General features: G+C 37.2%; 1 protein-coding gene across 6 annotated transcripts; it reads left to right on the top strand.

Moving 5' to 3' along the window:
* The first annotated feature begins 2,579 nt into the window (after window positions 1-2,579).
* LOC143864818 (NAD-dependent protein deacylase SRT2-like) lies at window positions 2,580-16,611 on the top strand. 6 transcript variants are annotated; one of them, XR_013241361.1, is made up of 9 exons: window positions 2,580-2,719; window positions 3,722-3,831; window positions 4,833-4,874; window positions 5,030-5,285; window positions 5,515-5,580; window positions 8,437-8,540; window positions 15,317-15,545; window positions 15,890-16,039; window positions 16,270-16,611. XR_013241361.1 is itself a non-coding variant. In XM_077375664.1 (9 exons), exons 2-7 carry the CDS (start codon window positions 3,787-3,789, stop codon window positions 15,332-15,334), a joined length of 495 nt encoding a protein of 164 aa, XP_077231779.1. In that variant the 5' UTR covers window positions 2,616-2,719; window positions 3,722-3,786; the 3' UTR covers window positions 15,335-15,545; window positions 15,890-16,039; window positions 16,270-16,611. The 6 variants fall into 6 exon arrangements, 4 of the variants coding, with proteins under 4 accessions (XP_077231779.1, XP_077231780.1, XP_077231781.1 ...); XM_077375664.1 differs by having other exon boundaries at window positions 2,616-2,719; window positions 4,811-4,874; window positions 8,437-8,482; XM_077375665.1 differs by having other exon boundaries at window positions 2,616-2,719; window positions 4,811-4,874.
* The last annotated feature ends 1,092 nt before the right edge of the window (window positions 16,612-17,703 follow it).

The following is a 17,703-nucleotide window of genomic DNA, read 5'->3' as shown; positions in this document are numbered from 1 at the left end:
CTACAAGATTCCCCCAAACACAAACTTAGCTTGTCTTTTCCTTTTAATTAGCTTCTGAGAGCATTTTGGGAACTATAATAACCTTTTCACAGATGTTGAAATAATAAAGACAAGCTGAGAGCCTGAGACGCTGAGTGTATGCAATTATCAAAAAATCGTAGTGCCAACAGAATTTTAGGGTTGGATTGCAGGTTTTAATTTTCAACAAGAAAAATTTAGCTACTAGAAATTTGTTTCATGTCAGCACTAGACTGAATTGCAGTTAAAGAAATAAGTCATTTGTTGATTTTGTTCTCTTCTCCATTCTCATTTCTCATGCTCATCTGGGGGTTAACATGCTATACAGAATGAACTAATGAACATTATTTTGCGTGTGTGAGCGCCCACTTATGGACTTTTAAAGTTCATTGTGACTACTGAAATAGTTACTTTTTGCACATTGGCTGCCTGTCAATGAAGGTAATCTTGGTGCTCATTTCCTATTTATCATTCCATAATTTATGCAGAAAATAGCTGAAAGATGAGGTCCTGTTGTTATTTATGTTTGTTGTCTCATCCATGCATTTCTGATTTTATCCATCTGTTTGTTGATCACGTGAATAGAATCATAGCATTCATCACAATATTGTCTGTAATGGACGTAGAAGAAAGAAGCTCTGTTTGCTGGTTTGGTTGGGTTCCAAAGAGGGGGCGGGGCGGGGCGGGGCGTGGCGTGGAGGGGATTTTGTCCCCGAAGGATGCGGGGAGGGGAAGGGGATTAGATATTCCCCGCGGGGAGGGGAGGGGGATTCCCCACCATCCCCGCAGAGGGGAAGGGGAAGGGGAGGGGGAAAATTCCCCGCAGAGGGGAAGGGGACCCCAACATCCGTCCCCGACCCGCCCGGTTGCCACCCCTACTTCTCTCTTCTGAAAGTAAAGCGGAGGAGAAATAGCAGTGATTGATTTTCGCACTCCCTCGTTTCAATAATGGCACTTCTCTTTTGACCGCTTTGTTATATAATTATATTGAAAGAGATGCTGAAAAGCAAAATGGACACTTTTACCGCTTGTGACAAACAAACTTGATCGGGTCCGTTGATCCAACTGGAGAATATATGCCTTTCCCTTGCCTTTTGGCTCCGTCTTGATCAAATGATCCGAGTCCTTGATCTTAATTGACTAGTTTAGGGTTTCTAATAGTGAAGCTAAACTTTAGATAACCAAAACCCAATTACATTATCAAATGAATTTTTTTATCTATGATCAAGAGAAGTTGATATTTTAGGAAAACAAACATATAGCTTATTTTGATCTTTGCTTAAGAAGGAATTATTGTTGAAAAAAAGTGGGTCCTCATAATTTCATATCAAGACATTGCTAGGGGTGTCGATGGATCTGAACAGTTCGATGGACCATCCGAATCCGAACTTAAATGGACAGGATCTAGAGAAACTATCAGGATCCATGGACAAATTTACGATCCTTACCGTAGGATCCGAAAATTTTCAGACTGGATCCATTATGGAACAATCAAAATTCCGACTTTATTTACGAAAAATCCCTTCCATTTTATATAACGTTAAGTAATTTTTCGAAGCTATTTTAGTGAAATAAGTCGTGCCTTTTTTCAAACTATTCTTATTTTCAGTATTATCATTCATCTCTCTCAAGTCACAAGTCACAAGTCACCCTCTTTCTCTTCATTTTATAATCATTGACCTGACTCCCTAACCCAACAAGCAGCTCCTGTGGCGTGCACATGCCCTCTCTCTACGCTTCTTCAAATAAATTTAACTGGGCACAATGTTAATAGGACTTACTTGGACGAGTAGGATCCGAAGAGCACTTCAAATCTTATCCAACCGATCAGGGATTTGAACAGATCATGATTGAAACATAGGTGGATGTTATCCGAAATGGATCCGTTGACAACCCTAGAAATTTCTTTTCTTTTAGGGTTTTGCTAATAAGTGCCCTTTGGGGCACCCTTTAAGGTGCATTTTTTTTATCAAAACAAGTGTAAAATTCGTTTCCGATGTGAGGGCACTTGTTAAGGTGCATTGGAAAAGAAATTTCACAATCATTTCACACATCGTTTGAGAATTTTACAAATGTTTTGAGTCCTCTTGAACAAAACACGTGTAAAATTTCTTCTCTAATGTACTCGTTTGCAAAACCCATCTTTCTTTTTTTTTCATGCCCAAGTGAAAGTAGGAAATTTTAGATATAGTTTTAAATTTTCCTCTCCAAACTTTTTCACAAAATTCCTGCAATCCAAACAGGGCCTTACCAATTATCTCTAGGCCACACTCATTTATATGGTGTAAGCAATAGAGTCCAGTATTTTTCAAAAAAGTACAGTACAGTCCCACACAAAGGATGATCCAAACCGTCCATTTGATGGGCACCAATAAAAATAGGTTGTGCCCCAAAATCATTTCCATAGGGTGATCACAACCCTCATGATTAAATCAATAGTTTGGATCATCCTATGGTGTGGGCTATACAATACTTTTTTGAAAAATACTAGACAAAATGGCTTACACTAGACTATACGTGCTTACACAATATAATTCTCCCTCTATTGCCACAATACGTGCTTGCACCAAATCAATGTTGTAAAACACCCTACGTGTTGGTAAGGACAGCCACATATTTTGACTCTCGATCTGATAAATTTTCCCAGAAACAAACGGTAGAAACCCCCGCCACGAGAAATATGGCACCCATGGCTTCCCATGTAAGTCTTCTCTCTCTTTCTTCTTGCTCTTCGATAACCCTACATCTGGTCTTTTGAGTATTTTGATTCTCATTTGCTCTCAAATTTAGAAATATAATCCGAACTTCTCAGCTTGATGTGGGTTCCCATCACCGAAACAGCTAAACGTCTGTACATTTTACTCTGTTTTTATTCTAACCCTCAGTTTGTACTTTTTCTGATCTAGACTATTTGCAGAGCAAAATTTTTTAAAAGATAAGTTCATGGTCTAGCGCAAAATTTTAAATAGTCACTTTCAACTAGAGATTATGGGTAGATATCCTTAATCTATGTTATTGCATCAGACTTGAACATGTATAGACTATAAGTGAATTCAATTCGTGGCTTCGAGAGAGACGTGGGATAATGAATAGTGATAAGTAGTGTCTGGTTGCCAACCTCGTAGATAAATGGAAGGGGGTGTCATTACCAATATAGGAAGAGAAGAGAGAGGGAAGAGAGAGAGAAAGAGAAAAAGGCAGCATTTTCCAAGCCAAATTCCTCCTTTTTTGAGAAATTTGGCTTGGAACGTATAAGGAGGGGAACATGGATGCCACATCACCACACATGCAATAATTACTTATGAATTTGTCAGATAGTCTCCAAGGATTTCGATGCTACATTGGCAACCAAACAAGAGATTTTGCTCACATGGAACTCAGATGCAAAGCAAAGCCCCTAAACACACCTTAAGGAGTTCTACCGGTTGAGAGACCAATCCAACATGTCATGTGCTTTCTCCACGTCTATTTTGAGAATCATAAATTTAACCCTTGAGATTTTGATAGAGGTGATGGCCTTATTGTTTGAAACTATGCTATTGAGAATCTGTCTACCCTTCACAAAGTGGCTTTGGTCAGAGGCAATAACTTAGGCATCACTTTCTTTAAGAAAAAGAGAAAAATTTTGATATAATTTTATACACCTCTCCTACTAGGCAAATGCGCTGAAATTCCGTAATATTTGATTCATTTCTCATTATAGGGATCAGGGTAATGAATAAGATGTTGAAAGGCTTGGCGGTTTTGTGGCAATAAAAGAATTCTTCCATGGCTAGACAGCCCTACATACAAGTTTATTTATTCTTTATAGAGGTAAATAATGGAATAAAGGTACATAATGGAATGCACTTGATAATTCTTTCAACTGTGAATTATATAGGAAAATTGTTTAATTAGAACCATTTCTATGTGGTAGTTTTTGAGACCTAGATGGTCAAAAGTTCCATGTTTGTGCCTCTCACTCTTCAAAAATGGGTAAACACAGTTCCTGAAATTCTACATCAACCTTTAAACTCGTTCCATAGTGTTTTATCAAGTTGTTTTCCTCGAAATGCCAACACATTGAGGAGTTTTCCATTTTTCTTACTTTTATATAGATCTTTGTAAAAGTGCAAGATAGTGAACACACAATGAGAATTTCTTTGTTTTTTGAAGGGCACAATGGGAATTTCTTCTTGCCACGCTAAGATGCGTTCATGTACTAATAGTATAAGCATTATCTGATTCCTCAGAGGATTTTTTTTTTCTATTTGAAATGGAATGTCACAAAAATTGGTAGCATGAGTTAATAGAACCATTTCTACATCATAGTTGTTGAGACCTAGATGGCCAAAAATTCCAGGTTTGTGCCTCACACTTCAAAAACGGGTAAACACATTTCCTGCAATTCTACATCTTTAGAGTAGTTCCTTAGTGTTTTAACAAGTAAGTTACTTTCCATGAAATGCCAACAAATTGAGGATTTTTCCATTTTTCCTACTTTATTACAATGGGAATTTCTTCTTGGTACACGGTGTGTTTGTTTAAGATTATGACAACCAATTGTGAGTGCCAAACCGATTATTGGACTCAAATTTAAACATAATTTTGAGTCCAATAATCCGTGTGGCACTCACAATCGGTTGTCATAATCTTAATGAACAGGGCCTAAGATGTGTATATGTACTAATAGTATGAGCATCATCTGATTCCTCAAGATTTTTTTTCTAATTGAAATTGAATGTTACAAAATTAGTTGCATGTGTTACTCTTAACATCTTGTAATGGTGGCTTCTAATCACACTGCTAACAGCCTATACTCATTCAAAATACAGCTTATCACGGCAGCCAAGAAGTTCTTGGGACAATTACAGGAGGCAAGTACTCTCACAATTATTTGATGGTTATTTTTCATGAACATCAATTTGTGCCCGCCATAAAGTGTGGCTCCCCTTTTGGAATGAAATGTTGGCACAACATTCTGCATATACCCCTTTCTCAGCTCATTATTTTAGGCTTTCTAAATTGTCAGGACATTATTTTCACACGGCTGGTGTTGGGTCAAGTATAAAGCATGGACTGTTGTACAACAAATCAAGAGGAGGCCTTTCTTTCCATTTCTCTGTAAGGCATGTGAGGACAACATGCAAATACTCTACTCCCGGCGCTACACTGAAACATCAGGATAAAGCTTCTTTAGACGTCCTGAGGGACAAAAAGATAGTTCCGGATTCGGATCCTCCAAGCATCAAAGATGTCAACCTTTTGTATCAATTTATTGATGAGAGGTTTGTATTGGGATAACTTCCTTTCTGTAATATTTTTAAGGTTTTTTTTTTATAGGTAGAAGTTATGGTTTCAGGCAACATCAAAGTTTTTAATTAATGAAAACTATCCCACATTCTTGCCGACCCCAACTAGTTTGGGACAAAGGCTTAGTTGAGTTGAGTTATCCCACATTCTTATTGTTTTTGAATATTTACTGATTAACTGCCTGCTTACTGATTACGTTCACAGTCGCAAGCTTATGGTGTTGACTGGAGCAGGAATAAGCACAGAGTCAGGGATTCCTGATTATAGAAGGTTCTTATTTCCTCTTTGTTCTTATTTCTTATTTTTTGTATAACGATGAAAATAATAACTGAAATTTTACATTTCAGTGCAACTATATTGTTTGTTTTCTTCAAAAATTTGTTGCTGCAATCTTGATCTCATTCACTTGCTAATAAACAAATAAATGGTGATTGTGTGCATCCATAGGGATTAGTCCCGTGCTAAAATAGGGTGGGGATACCCTATGTCATAAAAAAAAGGTTGAAGTTTTCTATTTAGTACTTGATTTTTCTGAAATTATCATTTACATTATGTCTGCAAACTAGCATATTGTACATGTGTCTACCACCAAAATCCTTGGTTGTTATTTTCCTCATTAAAGTAACTAAATATCAGGGTTTCTCTTCAATGAAGATTAAATTTTACAAATGAGAAACCACTGTAACACAGTAGTTATTTCTTTCAAGTTTTAGTTGGATTTGAAGCTAAGTTTCTTGAAAAAGTGATATTAATTGTTAATCTTTTATGTTTGGAAGAGGAGGTTAAAGTCCTTGTACACTGTTCCTTGGGGGGTTTTCCCCATGATGCTAGAGACTGCACAAACAGTTCTAAAGCTTTACTAAATAAACTATTTTCTTTTATTAAATGATTCTTACAGGAAATTTTTTAGTTCTCCTTTTTTTTTGGGCTGAATCAAATTTGAATGAGAGCCTTCAAGTATGTGATTTTTGTTTGGATTCCCATGGCTGAGAAGAATTTCTCAAACAGGAAAGAATTCAGTCTGAGAAGAATTTCTTTAATTTCATTGTAATACTGAGCGACACTTGCAAGGTATGCAAAGATTGGTGGAGGATCTTGTTGTTGGAGTGATGAACGTGGAGAAAATTCATAGTTGAGGTGCTTTTGTTGGATTTTTTTATAGATTGAGATGGTTTTGTGGTTTTCAAAATATTTTCTGACATTTTCTAGGAAATTTTGGAAATTTTTAGTTGTTTTAGAGAAGTTAAGCATAGGAAAGTTTTGGTATCTTAAGTAACAGGTTATTGTAATACAGCATCTTTAGTTTTTGGGACTTGGGATTTGAGTTTAGTGAACGCTCTTGTCCTGGGAAACTAGGCTAAAATTTGTAGGAGTCTGTAAAGAGGAGCTTGCCTCTAGGGTCATAGTTCATGTGGTATTTTGTGCTTTGAAAAGAGGAGGTTACCATTCATTTATGGTTCACACAACTGATATTTCTGCTCCCCCTTTATACAATTCCTGCTCCCTTCACCGCCTTTTACAAGTATTCCCCTCACAATTAGTTCTCTATCTTGGCATTTTACGCTTCCCCATCAGCTCTCCATCTCTTTCCCTCACTCCTCCCCTTTCTAACAATTACATGTTCCCAGGCCCCAATGGTCATCATGGCGTTGCCATTTTTTCGGGGAAAACTCCCATGTTGATGGAGATCTATCCGTTGGGGCATCATACCCCACCCCATCTTCGCGGATGAGAGGCCCTCTACTCTTATTGGTTGATAGTAGCCTTCCGAATAAACCAAACCTTGAATCTGATACCATTGGCTTGGCTTAACAATAGGTGGTGGGGCAGACGGCGGAGAAAGAGTAGATTTCTGGCTCCAATTCCCGGTCAACCTCAAAGACGTGAACAGAACCATGGGGGGGAGGGAGGGAGGGAGTCGTTTCACATCATATTACCTGATTAAGAAGGCTTAAGAATATAGTGTGATCCCCAATAAAGGTGGAAAGAAAAATCAGATCTTCTGGTTCCTTTTGGATGCAATCCCTGATGAAGGTGGAGGCCGAAAAAGAAACCAGAAAGATCTTAGTCTTGTTCTTCTTGCTGGAATCTATAGTATTCAGGTTCTGATACCATGTTAGTTTCATTTACCTTCCTAAAGTTAATGATAGGTGCATATTAAGAATAGGAAACACTTATAGAAACAGCAGTTAACTTAAAATTTTGTAGTTTACTTCACGCATATCATGAAGTTGACAAAAAGAAGTGTGAGAGAATGGAAAAGATGGATCCACCTGTTCCAGACTGAATCTAAAATTCCGAGAAAGAAAATCCCCTTCTTCTTCCTATTGTCTCCTCTTCCCTTGAGATTGTTATATTTAAACAAAATTACCTTGAATTGAGAAGAGGAAATTTGGTATTTGAAGTCAGTGCCATCAAGCCTATTGTAGTCCATGTTTAACCATTCATAAAGTACTTTGACTGCTGGCTGACAATAATATTTCGAATTCAACCTCTAAGAAGAGAAAGAGCAGTGTCACTTAAAAGTGAGTATCGTGTTTCACTTAAAGTTAGTATTGTGTTAAATTTATAAAGTTTAAGTTCCTACTGTTACTTCTCAATCATAATCCATAAGTTTTCCATGTAAAGTTATAGTTAAAGTGGTAAATGTGATTGCAATAATTGGGAAGGAATATGCGAGGCAGGAAAGGACAAAGAAAGCAAAGGTGATGGGGTAGTCACATAGATGATGGGTGTTTGAGGTGACAATGAATACCTAGATTACTGTGGAATTGAAGAATTAATCTTCTTTTTCTTTGTGTTGTCACTTGGACTCGTATAGACAATGAATACCGAAATTCTTTAGGAATTGAGACTTTATTATCTTTTTCTTTGTGTTGTCACTTAGACTTGCATATTATCGAACTCATGGAATTAAGCCTTTAACTTTCCCTATTATTTGTCAGCTTGCTTGTTAGCTTCTTAGTTGTCAAATCACAGTACTTATTTTCTTATATATTTTGGGCATGGGAGATGCTTGAGGATCTTAATTTCTTTTCTTAATTTTTTATGTATATTATTGTCCTTTTGCACAAATTTAACTACTTTTCTCTTTTACTTAAAATATAATAACTTTGTTTATGGCAGTCCAAACGGAGCATATAGCTCAGGTTTCAAACCAATTACTCATCAGGTGATCTGAGTGCATCTGCTGAGATACTATTCATTCTGCATTATTTTGAGAACCAGAGGTGAACTATTTTTGCTTATGAATTACCATTTCAAGTGGTTTACAAGTAGGCAGGTTTGAAATGTTCATGTTGGATGCCACTTTAGCACTATAGCATTTCTTCTTACCTTTTCTTATCTATTACAGCGTGCTTTGAATAGAAAATCAAGGTTCAATAAAAAGGTACTATAAGGCCCTTAACCAAACCCTTACTGTGAAGATGAGTAATAAACTTATGAAAATGCGTTCTAATTTCTCATATTGAATTTTAATCTATCCATGTACATATATCCAATAAATGGTTCTTTCGAAAGTGCTAAATGAAACCGTGATGCTAGTATTGTTGGGATAAACAAGTTGAAGTTAGGGTTTTTTCCATAGGAGAAAACCAAAGAAGAGAGGAAACAGAGATTAAGGGAAATTCGTATGTATTAGTCTTATCCAACGGAAACCCCACATAAATATAAACATAAGTCTAAGAAATTACAAAAAATTCTACCCATAAGTTACTTATGGGTGACAAGCCCCATGTACTCTCTAATAAGTGATGCGATAGGTCCACTGAAACAGAAATAACTAGTGAAGCCCTCAATAGAGCCCATGCTAAGACGAACCAAACCCAACCCCCCCCCCCCCCCCCTCTCAAAAAAAAAAAAAGAACTAGTGCTTAGATATCTATAATTCCCAACTTCGATGAAATCTTATGTAAGTGAGCTTTGCAAACACTCTTTGTTAATACATCAACAAGCTGCTCGTTTGTCTAAGCACAAGGTTTGCAAATTTGGCATGTTTCCAACTTCTCTTTGACGAAAAGCCTGTCCACTACGATGTGCTTCATTCTGTAATGTTGAATTGGATTATGTGCAATGTTGATCGCCACCTTATTATCACAAAATAGGCTTATTGGATCTTGCACTCTAATGTTTAACTCACACAACAAAATATTTATTCACAAAAGCTTGCTTAATCCTTGTGCCATAGACGAATTCACTCGCTCCAGCAACCAGTAGCTGCTTCTAAGTCCGTCAGCTGACTAAATTGTTCATACAGGTGATAGTCAAGTTTTATTTATGCTAAACCAGTTGTTCTTGGCACATAATGTTCATCGATCTTGGCTGGGCATCTGGTGGGCCCAATAGATGCTCATCTTACAAAGATGACACTAATCGGACAACGATCCTAACTCGACAATCTGTACCATGTAAATGAATTAGTTAACAGTTGATGCAATGAACAAAAAATATGACTTTGAATTGAACCATACTTTAAGAACTCAAACCCATCTTTTTATGCATAAACCGGTTGAGAAAACTTGCTAGCTTTAGTGTTTTTTATGCATGCTCCGGTTGAGAAATCCCCCTGACTCTCTCTCTCTCTCTCTCTCTCTCTCTCTCTCTCTCTCTCTGCCGCAATTGAGTCAAGATCTTTTTCTCACACATTTGTCCCCACATTCGGGTGTCCTAAAGGTGATCCTCCCTATTCTTCTTTCCATGGATAGCTCCCCATATCATGGATGACAAAAATTAGAAAAGATCTGCATTCCTTATTTCTATTCAGCAACACACGATTAGTTCCTTACAAGAAGAAAGATTAATATTGGTATGATCTAGGATCAACCACAAACCTGCCATGAAGAACAAGATGTACTAAGAGACAGCATTACCATGCTACCTCAATGCTAAGAAAATATTGAGAATGATTGGGTGGGTAGTGCTTTTTAAAAGTGTAATAAGGTACAAAAGTTAAAAAAAAAAAAAAAAAAAATTGAGCATGCATCGTATAATTAACTAAAAGCGCAGAGCGAAGAGTGACATTACCAGAAGGAATGCCCCTATCATTTCCCATTTGTACATAGTATATACTTCCTACATGTTTCAGTCGAAAAAATACCATGATCACTCAACTCGATCCTTTGCTCATTCGAGTCGACTCGGCTGAGTTTTAGTACTATGAATTTAATTAAACAGTTCCTTTACAAGTCATTGATCGATAGTCCGATTGGGCTCTATGAGCTTGGAAATCGAAGGTTAGCCCACCGAATAGATGGTCCAGATCGTTGCGTTGACCATCGACCGTTGGTATCACCTAATTCTCACTATAATAGGAGGGGCGTGGAAGGGGTGCACCAGATCATACGCCTTATTTATATTTTATTCATTTTGTCTTAGTCATGCAAGGAGAAGAAGAAACACATAAAACATCATTAGATCTATCTTAACATAAAAAAATTTAAGACTCTGTCTTGTTTCGATAGGCAATTTCTGCCGACTCGCTTCCATTGAGTTGACGGTCCGGTATTATCTTGTGATTTTATCCCTTGACTTTCTGCATGAACATGCTTTCAGATGCCCAAAGAAAGAAAAAAACAACTGAATTGAAGGCATGGTTTGAGGATTAAGGAAGGCAACGATGGAGATAATTTTGATATATAAAGCCATTTCTACCACCCTAGTTTAATAATATATTCTTCTCATTGTCAACTCCTCTTGGTCTTTGGTTCTCCTCCCCAAACAAAGCCCACAAATAATAATAATAATAATAATAATAATAAATGATAATATGAAAAGGTTTCTGAGCACAAGCTCAGAAACCCCATCTCCCATGCATAGTTGTTTCAGTGATCCAACCCATTTAGTTTATAGGTTATAGTTAGGATTATGGTTATTATTATTGTTAGTATTATGGGTTAGGGTTAGGGTTATGATTTGTGGAGGTTTAAAATGGATGGTTAGAAATTAAGCTCCTATAGATCGAATGGTTAGGATTATGGTTGTGGTTATGGTTTGTTAGGAGCACCCTATCTATGTCAGGTCCTATAGGATGAATGGGTTGGATGAGTCAAACAACTATGGGAGATAGTGTATTATGAGCTCTAGCTCAGGCTGGAGCTCAGAAACCTCGCCCTCTAATAATAATAAAAATAATAATAATAATAATAATAAGGGAAATGATAGAGACCATCGCGGAAGGCATTTCGCGGACGGGCTGTTGCATGGGAGAGCAGTCACATACTCTCATAGAGCTCTCTCATAGTCTCATGCAACAACCCACCTGCGAAATGCCATCTGCGATGATCCCTAGCATAGCCCTAATAATAATAATAATAATAATGTGTAAAGTGTTTATGAGCTCGAGCTCAGATAAGTTATCTGAGCTCGAGTGTCAAAAACTCATGGGCCCACATTTTTCGGGTGATCTAACATTCATTTGAAAGGCCTTTATATGCATAGGGTGACTACAAAAAATCAAGTCCATAGGATCATCCTAACCTTTCCATTTGTGGAGGGACCAAATGGGTAGATCTGTCGAGAAACAGTATCTGTCCATTTTTGTCTCCACCTTTGGATGGGTTAGGATGATCCTATCAACCTGATTTTTGGTACACACCCTATCCATGTAAGGGCCTTTCAAATGAATGCTTTAAATCACCCTAAAAATGTGGGCCCACATGAGTCTTTGACGCTCGAGCTCAGATAACCTATCTTAGCTCGAACTCAGAAACACTTTACTCTAATAATAATAATAATAATAATAATATGACGAAACGGAGGAGGAGATTGCTAAATTGAAAAGTGTCATTGCAAAAACCTAGCTCATGTCACTCTATTATGTAGTTGTATGCAGTTGGGTGACATGGATCCAATGGGACACCCTTGTGGCGGTACCCTTCAGTTTATTATAATAATAATAATAATTATTATTATTATTATTATTATTATTAGGGAAATGATATCTGCGCCAAGTGCTTTTGATAAGCATGCGCTCCACTTGTTTGTCGTGCAGTATTTAAAGGGCTGTCAAAGGATATTACGGTTCTCAAAAAGTGCTTGAAACCCTTTAAATGATAGATGACAAACAAGTGGAGCGCATGTTTATCAAAACACTTGGCGCAGATATCATTTCACTATTATTATTATTAGGGATTGACCATCACAGAAAGGCATTTCGCGGTTGGCTATTGCATGTGAGAGCGTCCGCCTCGTATGAATCAATTAATATGACAAAATCTGCTAAAATGTGAGCCTGTGTGGCTGCTCTCACATGCAACAGCCTGCCACAAAATACCTTTCTATGTTGGTCCCTAGCAAATCTCTTCTTCTTGGGGAAGGATTCAACAAGCCTAGCTGGCTGTCCCATGTAAAGAAAAGGGGCGAATTTATCATTTCCCTATTATTATTAGAGGAATACTAGACTGAAGGGAGCCCTAGCAAAAAGGAGATGGAAGGGCTTCCTCATTGGCATGTCACTCTAAAATGAAAAAGTCAAAGAATGTTAAAACGCCTGGGTGACGTGCAACCAATTGGAGAGCCCTTTCATCAGCTTTTTGCAAGGGCTCCCTTCAGTCTAGCATTCCTCGTTTTTGTTATTGGGGTTACCATTGCTGCTATTAGTATTATTAATGGATTTGCTAGCGTCCATTGCAAAAGGCATTTCGCAGGTAGTCTGTTGCATCTTGCAGCAGCCACTGAGGCTCACTTTTCTGAAGATTAGTCTTCATTCATGAGGTGGCTGCTGTGAGATGCGACAACCATGCGCAAAATGCCTTTGAGCAAATCCCTAGTAGCAGTTTCCCGAGGTCGTGGGTTCCGTGAAGAGAAGCTAACATTAATTAATTTGTTTTAGGCTTTAATCTTAGCACGTCCATTTGGCATGGGACACAGATAATATGATGTCCCCATCAGATCAACGGTCCCTATTACACAAGTCCTATGTGAGACTTAATGTTGTTTCTTAGGATTCACTTTTCACAACAATTGCTTCTGTGACAACCTTAATTAATTAATTAAACACCTGCCCACGAAAGGGTGTGGAGAAAAAACGTGTAATTAGGGGCGTCATAACTCATATATGGGTTTTTTTATATGGGTTTTGTTGGGGGTTATATAGATTATCAATGATAAACGTCATTAGTCCGAGTAATTAATTATCAATAATATACATATTTTATCTCTTGCATGGCCCATTAAAAACAATAATAAAGGTATGATTATGTCTAGCCATTGATTATTTTTTATGTTTTCTCATCTTGCCGACTTTGAATCCGTTATGAAAGACCGTTAATTAACAGACATTATATAAAAGGTTAAAGAATAATTAAAAATTATTAGAATCTAACGATTCAAAAGACGGCCTATAATAACGGGAAAAGTTACTTTTCCATTGGTGATGGAGCAAAAATACCTGGAATAAATAATGCTCACTCTCTAATTTGTGGATTTTTTGTAGTGTAGTTTCTTTAACTTATACTTTTAAGTGGAGAATTATTTTGGAACATGGCTTCTATTGATAGTGGGACTAACAAATCAATGGTTTGGATCATTGAAAAAATGATACTTACTTATACTTTTACTTATACTAACAAATCAATGGTTTGGATCATTGGCTCGATGATGTGGATCCAATCAAGAGACCTTTTTTGGCTCTTTATGCGAGGGCTCCCTTGTATCTATCATTCCTCATCTTTTTTATAGAGGCAAATTCAACCCTACACAAGAGTCATTAAAGCAATTGGAACACATGATCCATGATCCCCTTGAGTGTGTGCTGGGGGAGCTATGTTTGTCATTTTATAACCTCTTTAATACTTCAGGCCTTCCGGATTTAATTTGCAACTAATCATTGTTGCAAAAAGTTTATAAGTAAAATGTGATTATTTGCAAATAATGTTAATTGTTGTGAAATGCTATTAGTCGATGTTGTAGAAAATCTTCTTGATGTGTATAGAGGAAATGCTATTTCCTTCAGCTCAAGTTTTTAGAGAGACCAATGATGTAGCGAACTCTTTGGCTAAAGAGGGTATATCCTTTTTTATATCCTTTTAATCTACTTTGTATCTTTCAAAAGAGTAAAAGAAATGAAACTCAACTTTAGTGGTGGCTTCTTCGGTAACCCAGGTCCTATGATTTGTGGACACGGACATGAGTGTCGCGTGTTAGACATCGACACAGAGTGTCGGACATAGCAACCCTCCAAAATTTAGAAACGGTGGCACAGATAAAACAGAGTATATATATATGATTTGTAGACAAAATAGAATACAATGAATATAATATTGGAATAAGAGTTTGTTTAGGATTTTAGATTCAAGGTAGGGGATATAACAAGAGATATTAGTTAGAAAAGAGGTAAAAGAAGAGTTAATAATAAAAGAGTTAAGTGCAATAATCAATAATAGAACTAATGTCACCTAACATGGTACAAAAATGTGTTGAGACACCCATAACTTCTAGCATTACATTTACAAGCATCAAAAGGAGTGTCGACATGTGTCAACATGCATGTCAATGTGACATGACAAGTGTGTTAGCAATAAATTCAAAGTGTTGGCTAAATCATAGCCTAGGTCCCACATGGACGGGTGGTGTTCTAGAAATGACCAAAGAGAGATCTTGAAAACCTTTTTTGGTCCATTAGGCATGAAAGAATCTAATGTATTTCTTAGGAGTTTTACGAGAAAGTTATACGTTCAAGCTGACTTCTCGAATCCGATTGCCTCGGCTCTTTGTTGTTGTTCTGCCCACTGAGACTTGCTGATATTGTGAACGAGAGTTTAGATATCTATAGGATCAATATCTCGTCTGCATGTATTTGAGAGAGGGTAATGAGGTGGCTGATTCGTTAGCTACAGAGGATGGAAGTATGGCCTTTTTGAGAGCGGGACATTGTGTGCCCCCTTCGTAATTTTTCTTCCTTTTTTTCAATTCTATGTTCTATTTTTTTTTCAAAAAAGAATTTCCCTCAACATATAATCTGTTTCATGGCGAAGAAATGCCTAACAGTAGTATGGACTATGGACAGATTCAAAATCGACTTTGAAGGTGATCAAAGCTTGATGCTCGAGGAAGAATGATTGCCAAGCAGTTTGCATTCAAAAGCCATATGTTCGTGATTGAACGAAGGGAATAAAGGGGAAAAGAAAGATTCTATGGACAGAGAAATTGTTTCTTTTTACTAAAATGGAAAGGGCACCCATTTGGTAGCTCTGGTGCCTGAAAATATCTATTTTTAAGTCTCCAGATATGAGAAGGTAGAGTTTTTTTTCTTTTCATACGAGGGCCATGTACACTACTTAAATAACAGTAAACAAACATGAACCTGACAACTTGAGGGTGTATATATAACAAGAAAGGAAAGAATATTAATAGAAACAACCAAGTCTTTTATTTTAGTGAGGGAACATAACAGCCAAAATAATCATCACTATATTTTGGTAGGCAAAATAATCATCTCTTATCATCTCTCATCATCAATATTGTGATGCTTTTTCTACACGGTCAAGATGAGTGTCACTTATCTGCTTGTTAAGCCAGAGAAATGGCCTCTGTGCCTTTTTACTGTTATTTTGATACCAACATTTTTGTCTCATTGTAGGGATGGAACAGATCAAGATCATCTAGTCTAAGTTTAACCTCGCCAGATGACAGCCTCTCGAGCCTCCAGGTCCTTCTGTGCAGTTTTGCAGCTGGCACATGTGCCAAAGCTGTATGTCATCCTCTTGATGTGGTCAAGAAGAGGTTCCAGGTAAGCTTTCCATCATCCAAAAAAAAGTAAAAATCTAGTGCTGGGTAATGTAATATTGTTTTTCTTTTCAATAATTTGGTTAGTTTCGCGTAGTGGATGTCGCAAATTTTCTTCTAATCTTTTTTACTACTAATGATAATGTATGACGTGGGTATTTCTTATCGTCGTCTTTTAAACTAATGTGGTTCTCTAAGTACATGGATCTGAATTTTCCTTTAACATGATTGCAGGTTGAAGGACTGCAAAGGCACCCAAAGTATGGGGCACGAATAGGAATAGAGCAAAAGGCCTAAAAAAACATGTATGATGCCCTACATAGGATCTTACAAATGGAGGGCTGGAATGGCCTTTACAAGGGCATCGTCCCCTCTGTAATCAAAGCTGCCCCAGCAACCGCTGTTACATTTGTGGCTTACGAATACAGTTCAGATTGGTTAGAGTCTGTATTGACTTGAAGAAATACATTCTGATTCATTCTTCTTTTGCTCAATCCCTTCTTTTCTGTTGTAATTCTAAGCGCATTATAAAAGTGGATAATGTAATTATCCATTCCATTAAAGATAAATTCTGTTTTGCCCATCCCTGCAACATGTTATTGGCTGTGTACTTAAGCTTATTTCTTTTGGTTGCGAACATCAATAGAGGCAACCAAGCCTTGGTTAAAAATGAACTCTTTGCAGTTTCACTTCAGGATTAAGATCAGCTAGGAACTCAAATACTCTTTGTCGTTCTATCTGTCTTTCGATATCCTTGGGTGATAAAAATACAACGGATTATGGCAATCAAGTTCCTCGCACTTCTAAGGCCAAATAAATCTTAAACCGAGAGATTGCAATCTTCCTATGTATGACAGCAAAATTTCTTGTTGGGAGTCTGTTCAAGCTGTTGCCTTCCATATTTCCAGTCAGGAGTTTTGATTAATATCAGGTTGTATCTAATGAAGCATCCTTGATGTTATATGTCCCCAAGGGATAGTCAAATCACTTTTGGACCCATGATTTACGTATTATAGGGATTTGCTAGGGACATCACGCAAGGCATTTTGCGCATGAGAGAGCAGCCACATAGGCTCAGATTTGGCTCATTCATTTAATTCGTCTGAGGTGGATATCCAAAATAAACAGAAAAAATAAAAAATAAAAAAAAATCAAACAAGCACATACTATAAGACGAAAAAATTTATGTGGATCAATGGTGCCTATGTCTATGGGTGAAAGTGATCAAAGAGTTATCTATGCAATAATTACAACCAAGACCATATAGAATTTACCAACCCTAATTTAACATAGAAGTTTCATCATAACACAGAAACTATTACAACTTCCATAGATTGGAGGGTTGGGATCATCCTATGGAAATGATTTTTAGATCACAACGTATTTACGTTGTGGCCCAACAATTGGACGGTTTGGATCATCCTATGGTGTGGGCCGTACATTTTGAAAAATATTGGACCACAATGTCACCCCATATAAAAACTCTACAAAAGATTCAAAACCATGATCACAACAAATCCAGAAATAATTTGGTATTGAGCCCCTATCTCTAATGGTCAAAGCTTTGGTCTTCAACCTTAAGGTGGGAGGTTCTATTCCATCTGATGCTCAGCCGAAAAAACAGTGAGGTCCACATTATATGGGTGATCCAAACCATTCATTTGTTGG

The sequence above is a fragment of the Tasmannia lanceolata genome, unplaced genomic scaffold (assembly GCF_043159265.1).
Source record: "Tasmannia lanceolata isolate RefF3 unplaced genomic scaffold, GAP_Taslan_0.1 ptg000054l, whole genome shotgun sequence".
NCBI lineage: Eukaryota > Viridiplantae > Streptophyta > Magnoliopsida > Canellales > Winteraceae > Tasmannia > Tasmannia lanceolata.
This window is presented reverse-complemented; position numbering and strand designations above follow the sequence as displayed.